The sequence below is a fragment of the Varanus komodoensis genome, unplaced genomic scaffold, assembly GCF_004798865.1.
Source record: "Varanus komodoensis strain SLA01 unplaced genomic scaffold, ASM479886v1 scaffold29_1, whole genome shotgun sequence".
NCBI lineage: Eukaryota > Metazoa > Chordata > Lepidosauria > Squamata > Varanidae > Varanus > Varanus komodoensis.
In genome coordinates, this window is record NW_025335759.1 from 7,896,564 (window position 1) to 7,916,268 (window position 19,705).

At 47.8% G+C, this 19,705-nt stretch overlaps 1 protein-coding gene across 1 annotated transcript in view; it reads right to left on the reverse strand.

Moving 5' to 3' along the window:
- MAN1C1 (mannosidase alpha class 1C member 1) overlaps positions 1–19,705 on the reverse strand; it is a 128,076-nt gene that overhangs the window by 21,065 nt on the left and 87,306 nt on the right. The window contains exons 4-6 of the mRNA XM_044434731.1: positions 18,683–18,798; positions 12,787–12,867; positions 6,951–7,045 (exon numbers count right to left, since the gene is read on the reverse strand). Of these exons, the coding sequence (XP_044290666.1) occupies positions 6,951–7,045; positions 12,787–12,867; positions 18,683–18,798 (292 nt within the window). The remainder of the gene's footprint in view (positions 1–6,950; positions 7,046–12,786; positions 12,868–18,682; positions 18,799–19,705) is intronic.

The following is a 19,705-nucleotide window of genomic DNA, read 5'->3' on the forward strand; positions in this document are numbered from 1 at the left end:
CCACTACAGAGTCCCAGGGGCCTGCCAAGTGCACTCCCGGGGCAGGATGACTTTACACAGGAAACATCTCCAGGGCAGGGAACACGGCATGCAGAAGGTTCGCAAGTTCCTTTCCAGGGAAAGGAACAGGGACAGCAGGCAAAAGCCTCCACCTAAATGCCTGGGGAGCCACTGCCTCTCCAAGTAGACTGTACTGGACTGGAACCAGTATGCAGCAGAGGTTAGTGTTAGACTGAAGGCCTGGCTTATTTAGAAGGCCCAAAAGAATCCTACACTTTTTAATGCTAGGCTCCAGGGACTGCTGCTTTGCAATAGCCAGTTCTTGCACTGTGAATGCATGGAGTGCTTTACCTGGATAGGGGCCTGCGCATCCATAAAACTAGCACAGACAAACACAGATCCACACAGGGATGGCCAACGAGAGCATTGCATACACTTCTGCATGTATGTATCTGTGTTCACAAGGAATGTACATATGGGCAAGTCATCAGGCATCAAGAGCAACAGGATCTTCCCAAAGCTGGCTTGAAAGAGAAATCCACAGCCTCAGATCCAAGCCCGTAAGCAAACAGATCCTGCTTCTTCCCTTATCCAAAACAGCTCGTCTGGTCCTGCATCTTCTGAGCGCTGTAAGGTGCACTATGGCATCAGAAGAAGAGACTTTCTGTGGTTTTGCCATCCTGCCTGGGTGTTTCAATCTCTCCACACAGCATCTTTGATTATAGCCTTTTAAAATCATCTTAGCCTCTTCAGCTTATGTGCTGCAACCTATGTCTTCAGGGTCCAATCTGAAAATAGCCTCTGCAGCTGCTGGCCTGGCAGAAACTCAGCACTTTTCACTGCAGGAGAGATGCAGGCCTGGTTCTGGGATTTCTTGATTAGCATGATTATGGGTGGCAGATTGCTGTTAATCCCCCCCCCCCCACACACACACACCATTTCAAAGCAGGAATTACTGTTGCTCCAACTGGGGGTAGGCAGCAGATGGCACCAAAAGGCTTGTGCACCAGTTCCAAGTGCTGCCACTAGTTCAGGGTTTAAAAACATGTGCTCCTTTGCTGAAACACCATCTCTTTTTTGGAGAGATGCGGGAGTGGATGAATGGGCTTTGGGAAAACGAGGCATTCTTAGGGGCAGAATTTGATCCAAATTCGTGAAAAGGTCTGTCAGCAGCCCTGATGGCTCAATGGAACATCCACGCCACACGTTGGGGGAGAAGCAACAGGAGGAGACTGTCGTGTTCATGCTCTGAGCCCATGGAAACAAGATGCTGGGACTTGAAGGGTGCGCCTATATTTAAAAGAGGTCCTTAAAAGCTCTCCATGAAGGTTTCTTATTTTCTGACATGAAAGGAGTAAGACTCAGAGCCTACAATTTTAGGCTGATGTTATTAGCCAAGTCAAAACCTGTTGCCACCAGGACCTGCCTCTCCCCATATCATTAACCACAGGCTGTATTTCTCTGCAAGGTCACACAGTCCCTGACTGCCCACCCTGCACCTGAAGCTGGATGTTGACCAACTCTGGCAATGCGACTTCAGGAACCTGTCTTACTCCGCTCAAGGCTCCTAGGATGGGATAGAATCCAATGGGACCCTGGGCAGACTGATGCAAACTGGAGCTCACTCCGGGACAGCTGTTGTCTCAGCAGCAGGCAGAAGCTTTAGGAAAACTGGCCAGGCTGAGCTTGCTGTTAACCCTAGCCCTTTTGGATTTTGCCTGGTTCTACAATTGCGGGCTCTCCAGCATGGAGACAGGAAGACCTCTTGGCAGTGGGAAGGTGGGCCCCCTGACTCCAGTCTCATCAAGCCAAATCTTCTGGGCTGAAAGGCCATAGGTAGCAATCAATGCCTCACTGGATTATGGCTCTTCCAGCCTGGGAGTCCTTCTCTGAGCCAGACGGTATGAGATCAAGGCAAAGAATGTGCAGCACAGCAACCAAGCCTTCCCTCAACCCTGAAGCTGGAAAGGGGGCAGGCAGGGCTGTCCAGGTGCTGGGCCTGGCCTGCCATACCTCCGCAGCTCTAAGGTTGGGATGAAGGCAGGGCCTTCTCACACTCACAAGCAAACATGTGGGCACCTAAGACAGAACCTTCTGCTCCTTGCAGCCTTCAACAGCTGATTTCAGGGCCAGTCTGAGCTATTTTGCATCACACAATCTGAAAGACGCAACTGTCCAATCCACAGTCTCTTGTAAGGTTGCTGAGACTTAGCTCTCTGGGGCAATGCCTACCCTGTGGCACCTCCACGGAACCTCTGCAGCACCCTGGCAGGCGCTTGGGGCATTTCTTTCAGAACAGGGCCCCAGAAACTTTGGGTCAGTGGGCACATTTGGAACTTCGGGAGAATGTGTGGCTGCTCCCACAAAATGACTGCCATGGGGAGGCTGCCCATTCCTAAAATGGCTACCATGGTGGGGACAGACAGTCGCAAAGCAGTCCTTTCCCAGGAGGAGGACTAGTGAGGCCAAAAGAGAAGTAATTTGCCCAATAACCGAAGTACATGACAGAGCTGAGATCTGAGCTACAAAACACAGAACCACTCTTTGGAACTAAAATGATGATGGAGCTGGAGGGCAGAACATTGCTTTGCTTCCTCCCACTTTATTAAAAAACAAACAAAGCCCTCTCACAAAACCAAGAGGGCCAGGGAACCCAGAATGAGCCGAGAGAGGTATCCATGCACTGATGCCCAGGCACACCATGCTGGAGACCCCTCTCTGCTCCACAGCTATTCCTGGCAGCTGAGTTCTGTTCTCTCACTGGGTGGAGGGGGATGACCCATTCAGCCAAGTTGAATGTGGATTTAGTTCTGACTTTAAAGCACATTTTTTCCCCTCAGTGGTCTTCTCAGGCTGACCTTCCTCTTTCCTCTACCATTCACTCCAATCCCCGTCCTTTGTGGATCTAGACTCAGACTAAAGCCCAAGGCAAGCCCTGTGCCTCTTGCTTTGTTTCACACTGGCCAGTTCGTGTGCACACTCTGGAAATAAACATCAAATTAAATGCAGAAATGTTGGGATCAACATTTTGCTATGGCTTTCTTTTTAGAATATTTTTTAGGATGGTGGTTGCCTAGCAATCCATCCTCTGTACCACTGCAGCTAAAGCAAGATTAATAGGGTCAAGTTGTATGAAATTTCTTGGGTCATAAATCCTGCTTGATTTCCCTCTAGTAATGGGTCCCAGTTATGATTTTAAATAACAGAAAACTGAAAGGTAATGTGTGTGGGGGAGGGGGGAGAGATTCTGGCTGGCTTTAGTTAGCAGCAGGAGCACTTGGGCTGCTTTCCTCTGCTCACCGCCACCGTGCGCTGCAGAAAGATTTCTTGCACCCCTTTGGGTTTGTGCTCAGATATGTTCATTCAGCACTTGCAGAATCTCCAAACCCTCCAATCAAAGGCTTGTTGTTTGTTTGGAGACGTAAAGAGTCAAAAAGCCTCCAAACATTTCAGCATTAGCCAAGGTCACCAGGGGACGTTTGGGGATGTAGCAACTGGGGTTGGTAGTTTATTTAAAAAGCCCTCTGGCGAGAGCAGCCTAAACTTCCCCCAGCAGCTGTCTGTGCAGGAAAGAGAGACAGAGAGAGCAAAGGGTTTGGCACAGAGAGAGAGTGAGAGAGCACAAGGGCTGGAAGAAAATGAGAAAAAGAGAGGGAGAAAAAGGGTGATAAAAAGAGATGAGTTTGGCAAGAAGAAAGTGAGAAAACAGTGGATGAAAAAGAGAAAGAGAGTGGGGAAAGGTGTAGCAGAGAGAGGGAGAGACACATGCAGAGAGAGAGACAGAGGTGACTAAGGAAGAGGGAGAGAGAAAGGGGGCAGAAAAAGGTAGACAAGGGGATAGCATGGAGAGAGAGGGGGAAGGAGAAGGGATTGTTTCCCTAAGCGAATGTGGCCCTCAAAAGAAAAAAAAAATATTATCCACCCTAGTCTACAGCGATATTCTTGTCCTCTCAACTGCCTTCATGAAGGACCTGGCAGGCTGACCAAAGCTTTCCTGATAAAGGATTCAGGCAGACTAAAAATGCGGAAACTGAATCTTCAAAAGAACAGCATCCTGACCCAAACCTTGATAGTGAATGGAATTGCGGGGAGGGGAACAAGTGTTTTCAGTGAAGTGAGATGAAAAGAGGACCAAAACATGAGCGTATGACCTCCCAGGTAACAGGGCTGGCCATAGGTCCACTTTAGCCCAGAATCCACCCCCCCCCACCCCAGTTTGGTTGACTTTGACCTTTCCTTGTTTAAGGCCTCAAGCCACCTCACATATATTTACTTATTTGCATTTTTTTAAAGAAAAACACACCATTAAGAACAATGAAAACCAAGCTTTCCTTGAACTATTCCAGCACACCCAAAATAGCTAAAGCCCTTTGGCAGCCACACTCAGACCAGCTGGCCATTAATTCAGTTCCTGTTAGGCAGGGGAAGGCACAGACTCCCAGCAGCTGCTGGCCTTCTGTGCAGAGGCTGTGCCCACATTCTTCCCTTCACTGAAGGGCCTGAGGCTGGATTCTTCCACGAGCCAGTGGCTCCAGAGGGGTGGAACGCTCCCAACTCTTCCTTTGGAAGATGCAAACTTGGGAGAATTCCATCTCCCACACCCATAGCTTCTCTCCTTGTCTCAGCTGCTGTGCGTGGGTGGGAGGGAACAAGAAACCCTTTTAAAATGACCCCCAACCTGTATCTGGAGGTGGAAAAATTGACCGGGGGGGGGGGCGGATGAGTGAAAGCTGACAGAGGGGAAGTGAGATCTTTCTGAATATTGTTTGGAAGAGAACTGCAGAGATGGAGGGAAAGTATGATAAATTATGCATGATACAGAGAAAATGGAGAGCCTCCCCCCCACCTTAACTCTGCGACTTGTGATTATATTAAAATGGCGTTAAGAGCAGGAGGTGGATGGTGCTAAGAAGGCTCAAACTAAGGGCTTGAACAAAGAAATGCTTCAGGGCAGGTTTCGGAAGCTAGTAAAACTCACTCAAAACTGATCCAAATGGATTAGATTGTGGTTTAGGAAAATTCAGGTATAAACCACTCCACATCAAAAGAAATCAGAACCACATATAACAACTAAAATATAAGATACAAAGCAAAATAATAAAGGCAGAAAGGACATTCTGCAGGATGGGAGCCAACAGGCTACAGGCCCTTCTCCTGGTGGGTTCGGAGTGGATCTTTGACCCATGTGGCACCACCAGGTGTGGCTCCTCAGAAGGCTTACATGATTAAGGGTGGTGGCATTTTCTTAAGGATCCCAGTCCCAAGAGAGTCCAGGACAGGCCCAGGGGCAATAGGTGGTCAGTGCAGAGTCCTCTGTGGCCAAGAAGGAGCAGCATCTGGGTAACAAGAGGACTTTCTGCACCAGCTGAAGCTTCCTGACCAGCCTAGAGGACAATCCCACTTATTATTTCTTTGAGGGCCAGTGAGCTGCCTGGAGTGTTATTTATCTATTAGATTTATACACCACCTTTTCCTTTCTTTAAGAAGTCAAAGCAACTCACTTCATTCTCCTCCATCTGCTCTCAATGTTATCCCCACAACAACAACAACCCTGTGAAGTAGGTTGGCCCAAAGCTACCCAGTGGGCTCCATGGCTGGGTGGGGGCTAGAACCCAGGCCACTTCAGTCCCACACCCACACTATTAACCACTACACCACACTGCCTCTCAAGTGTATTAGGCTGGGTCTCAGGAAACCTGGGTTCTAGTCCCTAATCAGCCACGAAACTTTATGTGCGCGTTTGGGCCAGTCGCTGTGCCTACGGTGTATCCCAGGCTGTTGTGAGGATAAAATGGAGAGGCAAGCCAACTTAGCCACACTGGGTTCCCCGCAAGTGGAATAAAAGCAAGACATGCATCAACATGATGTATTCTTCTCCTCTACAAAATTATTCCCAGATTTATTTCTGGGTGTGAAAACTGCCCCACATCTAGAATCTTATGGAGGTGGCACTGAAGTCACTGTTGACTTAGTTGAAACACTGTTCTCAATGCTGGGAATAAATAATAGCAGAAGGTTGTCACCTTCATAACAGCTGGTACAGCACAGTGGGAAGGGTGCCTGGTTGCGGAGTCAGGATCTCGTATGATTCTCTACTTGTGCTTCCTGGGAAAAGTCCTGCTGAAGATCACTCAGTAATATGCATAGCTGGTTTTATTAAGTACCCTGCCACTGGTGCCAGCCCTGGGCAAGCTACATGGCTCTGACGGTCCATCCGCACCCCATCCACGGAGTGGGAAAACTATGAGCCTGACAAGACAGAGAGGCGCCCGGAAGCCTGTGTGGTGCGGTGGTTCGAGTGAGGGACCAGGGACCTCAGAGATCCGAGTTCCAGCCCCCACTTGGCCATGAAGCTCTCTGGGTGACTTTGGACCAGCCACGCACAACGCAGCCTAGCCAACCTCATAAGGCTGTTGTTGCAAGAAAAAAAAGGATGTGAGAGAACTATGTAAGCCACCTTGGGTTCCTTATGAGAGGAAAAAAGGGCGGACACGTCTGAGATCCTTGGAGGCATCTGGCTGGCCACTGATGAAAACAGGGAAGCTGGACAAGGTAGACATTTAGTCTGACCAAATGAGATGCGCCTGTATTTTTAGTAGGTGGTACATTTGTTTGTTTGATTGATTTATATCCTGCCTTTTTCCTACAAAGGGCTCAAGGCAGCTACATCTCCTCCTCTATCTCATCCCCACAACCACAACCCTGTGAGGTAGGTTGGGCTGAGAGTCTGTAATTGGCCCAAAGTCACCCAGTTGGCTCCATGGCCGAGCGGGGACTAGAACCCAGATTGTCGGAGTCCCAGTCCCATACTCTTAACCACTACGCCAGACTGGCTCTCAGCCCAACCTATCTCACAGGGTTGTTAGAGATAGAGAATAGAGAATTTGTTAGAGATAGAAATAGAGACAGAGAACTTGTTAGAGATAAGAGAATAATGATATATGCCTTGCCTGCCCAGGTTTATGACTCCCCGTGGGATACCCGTTGGTGTGTTGAAGGCTGGCAGAAGCTTCTCGCCAAGTTCTAGAGCCTTGCTCCTGAAGATCTGTTGAAAGAAATAGAGAAGGTCATTTGAAATTTAAAAAGGAGGAAAAAAGGACTGTCTGGAGATTGCAAAATTGTGCTGGATTTCTAAATATACCCCTTCATAATTTCAACCACTGGGAGAATCTAGGTTTCTTTTCACTCCACACGGACACATCAGTGCGTCTTGGTGCTTTTGCTCAGCGTGACTTCAGAGAGCCTGGGCTGACCGCTAGCATGCCAGCAGCGAAAAGCTCATGATCAAAACGAGCTGAGAAATCTTCACAGGACTTGCTTTGTGGTGGTGATGGTGGCAAAGTCATCTTGCTTCCCCACCCCTTTTGCATTAGTCCAATGTAAGAGCATAAGAGCTGTGCTGGATCAGGCAAAGTTCATCTAGTCGAGCATTTTGTTCACACAGCGGCCAGAGACCAGCAAATGCTTTTTTCAGCAAGCTGAAGGCGGTGTGAAGGAGGCACCGCTGTCTGTGGCATGTCTATTTCTTCCTGCTCTCATCTCTGGTAAACTGCAAAACCTCCTATGACCAGAGATGATAGGGAGACTGGGAAGAGATGAGCATCCAGGCCACAGGCAAGGGTGTCTCTTCCAAACCATTTTCAACCATTAAACTGATCTCCATCTCCAGTGCAAGCGGCCAGGAGACGTCAACACAGAAGTACTACAAATATTGCCATCCTGCACCTGTATCCTCAGACATAAACCTCACTGGGTTGAAAGTAGGGAACCATTTCTAGAAAGGTGTGCAGAGGGTCACAGCTTAATCCAGCCTGCTTCAATCTGGTGCCCACCACACGTGCTGGACTACAGCACCCAGCCTGCCCCAACCAGCCATGCAACCACGGATCACTGTCAAGCAACCTTACCTTGGGCCAAGGATAAGGAATGCTTTTTTTTTGGGGGGGGGGGTGTCCAAGGCTGAATTCCCTGGGACTAATCTATCCGAAGGTGCATGCTGGGAGTGGATGGGCCAGAATCAGGACCAGGCAGGACCACCCCTTTCCCGGTTTCTGTTTTCCTATTATCTCTTTGGCATTCGCATCGCTGCTCTGCATGCAGAAGGCCCCACGTTCATCTCCAGCTCCTCCAGGAAGGACTAGGAAAGAAGCCTGCCTGAACCCCTGCAGAGCAGCTGCCAGTCCATGGCCACAATCCTGAGAGATCGGTTGCAGAGGCTTTTGAAAATGGGCCGCAGGCTGCAGGTTGCCCACCCCTGCCTTAAAAGGGTAGAGCAACATGGCTTTTACATCCACATAAATAAAGGAGAGGGGAGTGTATCTGATGCATAGAGAATGTTAAAAGGATTCCAGTGCATTGGTGCTGTTAACTCAAAAGCATCCTCCTTTCTGTTGGCCTGCCTCTTGGCATTCTCCCCCCTCTGCTCCCACTGCACCACGCATAATTTCTCTTTACAAGCAGGCCTTGCATTATCAGGGGAAATGGACGATGAAGTGGATTATGCAAAAGTGTGTGTCTGCATCTGGCAGGAAAAACGTGGCATCTCCTCGTGCGCCTCCTAAGTCACCGGAGCTGCTCCTTTAAACCAACTGAGTAAAGACTAACCAGGCGAGTCAAAGGTTTCAGCTTCCAATCCTGGCACCTGAACGTCTGCCAACTGGGAGAGGCTGGCTTATGGCTTTTCTCCGCATATTCTTATGCTAATGCCTTGGCAGGCCTGCCTTAACTCGGCTTAGGGAAGTGTGATCAGAGAGCAACATTCATGTGATTGCGGTGGCTCTTAGGAGGGTGAGGAGGTGCTGCATGAAGAAACTTCCATGCCAAGGACAAATAACGTTTCAGCAAACAGGAACCACGAGAGGTTTAAACCACTGAACCCAGCCACAACTGTTCCCAATAGCGGTCAGTAAACCAGCCCTGCACAGCCTTCTGCTGACAGCTTATTCCTACACAAACAGTAGTATCTGGACCTGTATGTCCATGGTTATCTTCTCTCCCCTGCCAATCCCTCTGTCAACTGTTTACTGTTCTAGTCAATTTATCTGTTTACATTATTTGTACACTGCTCCATTTCTCAGCAAATTTAAAATTCCTCTCCTCCCCACTTTTTTAATGTGGCAAGTTGCTTCTTGGCCTGAACCCTCCAAATGGGGACCTGCTCAAATGGAGGCAAGTTGCACCCACTTCGTTTGAGAGCAAACTACTAGCAGTGGTAATCTGTGCTCAAGAGATTACTCAAGATAAAGAGGGAGCTTCTTAAGTGACTTAAGAGATCAAGCCCAACCCTTTTAGTTCTAGCCCCTCTAGACCAGCCCAATCTGCCATCAATGACTTCAAGAGGGCAGGAGATCCCACTGCAGGAAAAGTCCACCCAGACTGCTTCCCGTGTGCTTCCAGGCCTTTACAGGCTACCAGAGATTTTATTCAAAAAGGAAAAAGAGACAGACAGACTGACGCACTGGGTTAGCTTCAGCTGTACTGAACCCCAACCACATCTGTGAAGCTGCTGGTGGTGGCAGATAGGCTGCTGGGAAGCCCTCCCCAACCTGATGCCTTCCAGACGGGTTATGTTGGGACTTATACTCCAACACATCTGAGCTGCACCACATTGGAGAAAGTGTCTGAAAGGGAAACCTTGCCCAACATCCACAGCCCTTTCACACATGTAAAATCCCAGATACCCAAATCCAAGAGCAGCTGGATCAGCAGGTGTTATAGTGAAAATCTTTCTTTTTAAGAAATCTAAGATTTTAAGCAGTGGCATTTCCTAAGAAATCAATTGTTTTTCCTAAGAAATCCTTTCTGGAGTAATTTCTGATGCATTCTAATGATCCATAAGAAAACTACTGGCAAGCAAGTCTGTGAAAAGAATAGTTGATAAACAAGTTTACTTAAAAGAGTATTAATTATATTGTTGGCTTTTCAATATTTTAAATATTTCTACATGTTTTGAAAGTCTGCTATTCAGATACAGGAAGTCCCCAGGTTACAAATGAGTTCTGCTCCTGAGAAAACAGAAATTCATTTTTTAGTTCAATCTGTATATACGTTGGATCACGTATGGTCGGCCTTCCACATTAACAGGAGTTAGGGGTACAGGACCCATGAAAGTGAAAAAACTGCAAATATTTCTGCACCCCCCCCGCCACCACCCCAAGAAAATGTGGGAGAGGTTTCCTTCTCCAGATAGGCAGGGCAGGAAGACCTGCTTTGGAGGCCTCCCTCTCAACCCTTTTGCCTCCTCTCTCTATGGTGATGCTTTGGAGGCCTTCCTTCTCTCCCCTTCTGCTTCCTCTCTCTCTATGATGAAAATGATTTCCTGCAGTAATTTTAAAAAATAGGCTTTCTAGCAGTTCGTTTGTAAGTATGGGTCATTCATAAATTGTACATTTGTAACCAGAGACTGCCTGTGCAACGACAATTGTTTATTGATGGTTTTACAATTGTGACCACAAGGGTATTATATCAGCACATTGTTATATGAATCCATAGTCCTGAAGGAACTTCTCAGCTCACAATCCACAGTAGTTTCTTAAGAAAACAAAGCCTTTCCTGGTAACACCTTTGTGTAAAAGCTCCTTCGGTCTTTAGAACTGGCTCAGTGCTGCTCTCTCATTGTGACATGCAAAACCACTACCAGAATTAAAAGGATGGCAGCTTGTTGTTCACTCATCTCTGCTCTGAATATTTTCTGCAATCACTCGATGCCTTTCCTGACAAATACATGGTAAGAACAGTCTCTGCCCATACTAGGAAGCCGTGCAGAAATAAGGAGGAATTAGATTGCGGTGGCATTTTATTGCTCAGCAAAATTCATCTTGGTAAGGGAGATTAATCTTTGTTGGGCTGGAGGCAGTCTCATCTTTGGAAAGCAGATGGTATTTACTCTTGGGAAAGAAACATCCTTGGAGGGACATTTCATCAGAGGCAGGCCAGGGGAGAAGGGAGGTCAATGAAGCCTCTATTTCCCCCCCTCCCCTCCCCACGCGCACACACACACTCCAGAGTCAGACTGCTTATCAGCATCTGCACAGATGTGCAAAACAAACTCCCCATTCAAAGCCTGCCAACTAAAAGCAAGGATTGGGGCCAAAAGGCAGCCCAGTTCCTCAGGGCCTGGATAGGCAGCTAGTTCCCCCTCTGGGGTCGACTATTTATTTTAAGCTGTGCATCAAGGTCTTGGGGAGGAGGAGGGAACCATCAGGAAAGGCAGGGCAAGGTGGCACTGGGCACAGCTTGCCCTCACCCTGTTCGTCATGGGGAGGGGCACCGAAGGCCCTGTTTCCCAGGTCTTGGCAACTGTATAGAGAGAAGCCCTTCAGTGACTTTTCACACCTCCCCAAAGGTTGCCTTAGAAGGCTCACTTTGCAACTGTGAGAGTTTTATTCCTCTTCAATGAACTCTTCCACAGAATGAGAACAGTTCAGGGACCAGTCCTGAATACTGGGCCTTTCTGCCCGGCACAGTAAGACATCTGTCTGGGCCATCAGAACACTTGCTGCAAGAAGAGAGATTCAGCCATGGCCGCACACATGACTCTACCAGCGACTCTCCCAGGGATTCGAAGTCTGCAGCTGTCTTCCCGCATGCGGAGGAGGACGGCAGCAGCCTTCACACAGGGCTCCTCAGCGAGTGGTCCTCAGATGTGCACTGCCTCTGCAGCCTCACAGTCCCATGCAGCCACTGTGACTGGCCGCCCCTGATAGTCACTTGTCTAATCCCCCTTTAAAGTTGTCCAAGCAATAGCTTCCCTCACTGTAATGCCTAAGCAGTTATCTGCTAACATCTGTGTTTCGTGAAGGAGGCTGCCCAAACAATTTGGTTACATGCTGTTCAGAAAAGGGCTTAATGCTAAAATCAATAAACTTCCTCCCAATAAATGCAAATCCTACAGCAGGGGTGGGGAGCCCCTTGCAGCCTGAGGGCTGTGTTCAACTGCAGAGAAGCTGAGTGGGAGGGGGCGGACCCAAGGGAGACCCAAAATGCTAGCTCATTTTATCTCACAGCTCTTAAATGTCAGCGACGAAGTCATATAAGGAGCATCTCAGGCTTTCAGAATGACGGTTTGGGGAAAGGGGGTGGCCATCTCAGAAACCCCTGAGGGCTGGGCTGGAATTCCTGACTCTGGTACCCAGGTATGAAGTTCCCCACCCTCATCCTAATGGGATTAAGGATTTATCTTTGGAGATAGCCTTGGTGAGGCTGCAAAACCCCAGGGGCTTCACGAGGCGTGTGTGCTGTGCCCTGTTCTCTGGAATGGAGGAACACCCTTGGAGGGCAAAAAGGGGGGCTGAGGCCCATGCCCTTTGGACCTGGGATGCTCATGACAGAATGCTCTGATTTTTGGCAGGAAAGCTGAAACAGCTGCTACTGAAAACGACAGTCACCCACTGCAATGTTTTATATGACCTTGTGGGGCCTATGAAAGTTCCTTTCTCCAACATCAAGGAAATTAACAAGTTCCCAGTGCAAGGCTGAGATCGCAGCAAATGGCCTTTCAGCAGGGACCAATGTACCAAACTGAAGAGCTATCTAAGAGAAATGGTCCACAGGAGGAAATACCTACACAGATGAGCCAGGCAAAGTAATTACGTGAGATTTAATTAACAGACATCATCAGTATTTAAATATTCACACAGAAGTTATTCTTTTAGCTTGTTGAGGCAAAGGGAATTATTTTGAAGGGGCTGGTGGTATGATTGCATGGTGGGGTATGCACACGCATGTAGCTTTCTCATACAGAAAAGTACTCCATAAGTGAATAAGTGCAAACATGCTGGAACAAACCTCTTCGCCCGTTAGGTAAAATGCAGCCAAAAGCCCTCCAACGTAGCGGATGTTCACTTCGAACAAGGAAGCTTCACCACTCTGTGGAAAACAAGGCAGTATGGTTTGTGATCATATGTTAGCCAAAATGTAAACAGTAAGACAAGATAGTCTCCGACTGAAAATGGCACAAAAGGGCACATTCAGTGTTCCTAAAATGATTTTCTCTATGACGGAACTTCTGGGGGATACAAAGAACGCAAGCTGCCACCAAAAGCAAAAACCCTGCATTTCCTCCCTGCCTCCCACTCCTGCAGGATCATGTAGAAAATTTCAGGTTCCCCTTATAGCCTTCCATTGGCTGATGCTTATACCCTTCACACAATAACACAGCACTGTGTCTTCCATGGTTGACAGGGGGAGATGGGACAAGGCTATCATCTGTCCTCTGCATCACCCAGTTTTGGCTTGCGTATGCACCAGCATGTAGGTGACAGGATGCCCGAGTGGGCCATGGCCTTTCATCCTCCTCCATCATGCTTTGGATGTAAGTTGGAGGCCACATGTGTAAATTTTGGAGATATTCTCCCTTACATAAGCCATTGCTCACCCTAAAGTGGGTGACAGTTGACTACTGGGTGCTTTTCAGGTAGAGTGGACAGCTGGGTGCTTTTACACACAGGTTTGTTCAATTTTCAAGATGCCACACGCACTGGGGGAGAACACAGATATCCACAATTTGCTTCCGTGTCAATGGTATGCATAACTGACTTGCTAGAGCCACGTGTGGACTGTGCTTCACTCAAGGAATTACTGTTTAGCGCTTTAAAGAAAGAAAAGGCCTTACAAGTCTTTCTTGATTTCTGTAAAAGTCACAGATCATGGCCAGCAGACACTTGCCAAAAGCCACCAACTGAGAATTTCATGTTATAATATCAATGGGATACAGAATCAGTGGTGGAAGAAAAATAGCGAGCATGATGAAATGCTCTCTCTGTGCTCCATGCCTTTATCATCGCTTGAAGAGCCCACATATCCAATCCATTCAAAGCATGGTGAGGTACTTTATGGGTGGCCATAACACCATTCATCCTAACCATGCTTACTCCAGAGACAATTCCACCGAAATCAACAGGATGTTTCTCAGTAAATGTGCTTAAGCCAGCAAGAGGCAGGAGGAGGGCTTGTGCCACATTCACCCCCAACCCTTTACTTTTGTGGGCATACACTGATGTGGTAGTTCGAATTTTTGAGATAGGCCTTTACCTGGAGCTAGTTATGATCTATAATAATTCAACTTTGGATCAGTGAAATGTCAAAGCAATTGCAGTCAAATTGTCCCTTTCAAAAAATTCACTTCTGAAGTCTTATCCTGCATGCCAATTCAATCTGGCTTTCTGAACAAATATCAGCTGCTTATAAACACACAAACCCTGTAGGTAGAACAGCTATTTCAGAGATGAGAGGAAGTACCATTATAAAAGGGGAAAGGAACAGCAGTGCAAGCAGGTACCATACACTGACCTGAAGGAAGGGTCCTTTCCTCACCCTGGCTATGGAAAGGAACCTTCTTTTAGTCTTTCACTCTCTCTTTCACACGCACGCACGCACACACACAACACACACACACCTGCTGCACAATCCTGGGCTTTGGGTACAGAATCTTGCAGGGTTTGCAAAAGGTTGTTTCTGCCCTTCTTCCAGAGAACTGTCTGACTGCAACTCAATCTTTCTTCTGTTTTTTTGAATAATGTACCTCACCCGTGTTCCCTCTTAAAACTGCTCTGTCATGTTTAAGTTTCTTTCTAGTTCTCTGCCTGTTCTTAAAAGAACTAAAAATGTCACAATGAAGACTTTGCAGAGCAACAAGGACATGCTCAAGCTGCAGGTTTCTGAAACATGACACAAACCCTCTGCACAGAGAGCACAGTGGGACTGAATGCTGACACCATCATCCCCAGCTCTTGTTATTGCAGTCCTCTCTCCCCAGTCCCGGTCTCTTGCTCTACCTCTCCCCCCCCATCCCCCGCTTTAACCTTGTCATTAAGTGTGATGGCTTCCTCTCCCCTCTGGTTCCTCCACTGGTTGTCTTCTGCTTTTAAGTCAGTCTCAGGAAAAGATGTTCCTTATGTTTTACCCATGTAAACTGTGCAGCATATTGCTAGTGCTATATAAATATAAGATTATAATAGTGGGCACACCTGCATTTGGAGGAGACCCAACTGGGCCCACAGGAGCAGGAAGGTGCTGCCAACCCCACTTCTTCCTCATACTTATGATGATTAAGAAGGGAAACTTCCTATCCCTGTGTACTGCTGCATACTGAGTAGCCTCCTCTCTGTCCTTGTGATGCTTCTGCTACCATGGCAAGCAAGGACAACATTTCTCCATTCCATCCTTCTACACCTGGATTAGTAAGCGAAGAAGAAGCTGGCTAGACAAGGAAGGAAGGAAGGAAGGTCCTGCTGAGAAAAGGAGGGGCTTCCCTTCCCCTGGTGACCATGATGAAGTCGCTCTTGTTCTTCCACAGCGGCATCAACCATGTGACAGTTTCTGGCTCACGTGGCCCATTCCCTTCTGCCTCTAAGGGGGAGGAGGCGCACAGACCCAAAGGCCGGCATGACCAAATGACCGAAGCCAGAGACTAGCGAACAGTTTGTGCAGCACTTCCACCATCCTTTTCTCAGCCACAGGCAGCACTGCTGGATAGACAAGCTCTCTTGCCCTGGGCACCTGATGGCCAGCAATGTCTGCTGCTGGTGATCAACTGCAGCACGGGGTGAATGCTCAAAGACCGATACGAAGAAAAGGAAGCTTTGGCTTGTTTGGCCTGATGTGTGACCACCAGCCACCAAACTGAGGAGGGTCATGGCCATGGGAGCTGGAGGTTATTGTGCACCAGCAAATGGACCCAGTTTCAAACAGGCTGGCAAAGCCCTTGGTTTGATACAAACCAGCAAGCAAACTGAGTGAGGGGCCTATCCAGAGAGACCTGCTGTACATCAGTGTGTGTGTGTGGGGGGGAGAGCATACAATGCCATTTCTCATCCTAGTACTCTTCCTCATTTCTGATTCCTCCGAGACCATGTGCTAATTACAGAAGGCTGCCCCTACTGGCTGAAGTTCCAGATGTGCTGGGTTTCACGGGCTTGGCAGACACTGCACTCATCTTCTTTCACCACTATAGATAGTAAATGAAGGATAAGACTCTCGCCCAAGGATTTTCAGTTGCAGCTGAGCTAATTTGGAACCTGGGTCTCCCATTTCTAAGCCAGTTGCTTTCAAGGATAACCCTATTCTGAAATCGTGAATATTCAAAGAAATGTTCCCAGCCTTTGGGAACAATGCCCTGCACGACTTTTATTTAACAAATGTTTCAACTCGGTTTGGTAGGTTGGTTCTGTTCTATCACAACTGACTGTACTATAAAAAAAAGAAAATCTGTAATGCGGTTTTAGTTCTTTTCTGCATCACATCCTGTGATCTGTTTATCTGCATTTGCAGATTGATCTGTGGGGGTGGATGGGGCAGGAGGAAGAGCTTTTGTGAAAATACAGATCAATTATCATTCTCTATTTTGTCTCTTGGCCTATCGATCGGATACCAAACACAAAACACTCCACCAAATTTATTAAATGTGACTGTCCATTTGCAGGCCCGAGCTGGGTATCCCTTTTGAAACAATGCTTTTCTAAGAAGAAGCCACCACATTTGCTGCTCCGGCTTTAAGTGAAGGGCCAGCCTTGCTGCAAGAATCACAATGCAGCTGGAATAAGAAGTTCCACGCTAGCTCAGTACATGCAACATTTGAGCTCCCAGCTGCTCTTAAGCCCGGGACTGAAGGAGCGGTGGGTCGTCACCCAGCACTGATCCTAGAAGGGCTCTGCAGAGGGACTAGCAGCAGTGCTACAGAGAGCGGTGGGGAACCTCTGGCTCACAGGACCTTTCCCCACAACCCCATTCCCCTCTGGCACTGCTGCTGCTCAGCTGATTGGAAAAAAGCTTAGTAGTGCAGAACGAGAGACACTCTGCTGTGTCACTGGCTGCAATACTGGCCATGGGGATAAGTAGCTATTTCTTCCAACAGGCTCTGTTTTACCGGCCTGAATTTGGTGGTGGGGTGGGGCAAAGAAAATGCATGAGTGTGTGTGTCTGTGTGTGCACCAGTGGTAATTACAGCTCCCGCTCACTCTGGTGCCCACCACTGGGATCTGGCCCCCAACAGATTCCCATGGAGGATACACATCATTGCCACAGAGAACCTGCCTGGAGATTCCAGGTCCCAGGAAGATTTCAGCATCTCTCGATGGGGCTGGAAGAACCCTGCAGGCCAGTGCCAATCCATGCAGACCAGCCATTCCCACCTCAGCACCCTACAACTCCCAGAATCCCCAGCCAGGATGTTCACTGGGGATGATGGGAATAGCCATGGTACAATACATCTGTGGGGCACAGCACTGGGAAGGCTAGGATAGACAAGGGATGGGCAGAGAGTAGCTCCCTCTGGCCACACTGGGAGCCGAAGCCAAAAACAGCTGGGCTCTACTTCCTGCCCATCCCTGATGAAGGCACTGAGTGAGAAGGCTGCAGGCCCTGCTCTGCCTAAGGCAGCTTCCTATTGGGAACTGGCCAGAGCAGGTTACGGGCTGCTGCCCAGCCCCTTCAGCAGCTGCTAGTTCAGGCTTCCTCATTGGTCTGAACGAAGGGGCTCAGCTGCTCCTGGCCTGCTGCCAACTGCTGGCATGCTGCCATCCCACCCCAACTTCACCCCTGGTGCCTTCCAAGCTCTCACTCTTGTGGGTGGGCAACCAACAAAACTGCAAACTAAGGCACGGCATTGGGGTGGGGAAATATTTACAGACGGTATACCCCATCCCTTATAAAAGCTTTCAAGCCAAGAGGGGAAGAGAAGCCATTAGGATGGGCTTTAAAAGGTGACCAGGCAAACTCACGAAGGTTAAGGCTATCGATGGCTGTTGGTCTTGAAAGCTAAGCGCTACCTCCAAAATGAAAGCAGAATGCCTCTGAACAGCCATCCTAGGAAAGACAAACGGAAGGGGCTGGTTGACCACAGCAGGAACTAGTCCTGGAAATAGTTTTCCCCCCATTCTTGGAAAAACCAAGCAGTCTTAGCTTAAAGTATTGCAGTTATTCAATTACCTTGTCTTACTGCAAGAACTTCATTATAAGGCTGCACTGGATTATGCCTAGTTATGTTATGCTTCATTTTTAAATGAGGATTATCTAAAAGACAAGATTCAGAAGCACATCTATGCTTGTCAGACACCAGCTTGAAATTGATATGCTCACAGGGCAGCCACTGTGATCTTGTGGATTATGATTTAGGTTTAGATCCCCTCCTCTGGTATGGGCTCATTCTGTGGGCTTGGGGAAAGCAGACTATTTCCAGACTTAGCTCTCTCCTCTGTAAAGTGGTAATAACTTTTTTGACTTACTTTTTAAGGTTGTTATGATGCCAGTACAATAAAAACAATAATGTAAACAATGCAATGTAAATGAAAATTATTCAGTCTTTTAATGACTGAACTAAAAATATTTGCACACTTTGTGTTTTCAGTCTAGCAATCTGCTCAGTGGAGTAACAGCACAAGTTAGAGATGGAAAGAGGTGGCACTTGAAGAGGTGGGTCCGATAGAAACAGACACTGATTGGGTTTTCTCTTCTACTTCTTCTCTTATCTGGTAAATCAAGTTATGTGGCAGAAGAAGAAGAACAATCCATGCTACGTTCTTTTTAGTATTTTTGTCTGTTTGCCTCCCCACGCAAGTGCACATTCCCCCTTCTCAGCTTGTTTCTATTAGATGTGTGGGTCAGAACCCAAGGTCAAAACATCAGGGTCCAACGCATACCAGGCAGTTTCCACAGCACAGAGAAGCATATTCAAAGACTGACTCACCACATTCAAGTCAAAGCTCTTCTCCACCCAATCTTTGGCTTCTTGGAATTCTTCCTGCAGCTCCATGACATACAAGGTATCTAAGGCATCCACCACTGTTGCTCCCCGGAGACCTCCTGCATCAGCAGAAAACAGAACAGCTTGAATCATTCCTTTGTGGAATGTGCATGCATGAGTGCGCGTGCGCGCATGCATACGCTTATGTGGGATTGCTTCAAACAAACTGCTACCAATACATAATTTACCACTGATATCATCATCGTTATTATATACGGTGCCACCTATATGCACAGCATTATTTACATGGTTTTGCAAAGCAAAGACAATGGATTCCTCTCCCAAGAAGCTTGGGAACCCTAAAGGCAACATCTGCAGAATCAGACAGGAAGGCGGGGATAGTGTCAGCATTGTAGTTTTAATATTTACATCCCCTTGTTAAAAACATTGTGTTTGGCCTGTTCTTGAGGATCTGAAAGTCCAGATCAGTTAATCAGTACACCTGGTACAAGCAGTCCATCATATGCATTATTGGAGAATAGAGCTTAGAGCAAAAATTTTCCATACAGAAGCACAGGAACCTCCTCAGAGAGGTGTAAGCACCTCCCCTTGATCTCCCTGCTGCAAGCCAGGATCCTGGAATCACCCCTCTCCATCGCTGTGGCAGGCTGCGTTGACCCTATCAAGTGAGCCACCTCAATCCCAAAATCCCTTTTCTGGTCATTCTTTGGCAGGAGAGGGCCACTGGCAGCACCTCAACATTCGCTTTTACTTTCAACATCCTGAACAAATTGCTCTAGCCCATACTTGCATAACCTCCTCTTCCTGTTCTTTAACTGCTTCCAGCCTATAAGAGGATTTGGCCCTTTTATCCCACAGCTTCTTTCTTTCTGAGCCTTTGGCTAGTGATTTTCTCAAAAGGTTTTCATGTCTATGAAGTTGCCGCTTTTTGCATACCTGCCAACTACCTCAGACCATCTAAAAGGTCAGTGAGCTGGGCCTCCTTCTGCAGATGCCATGCCTACT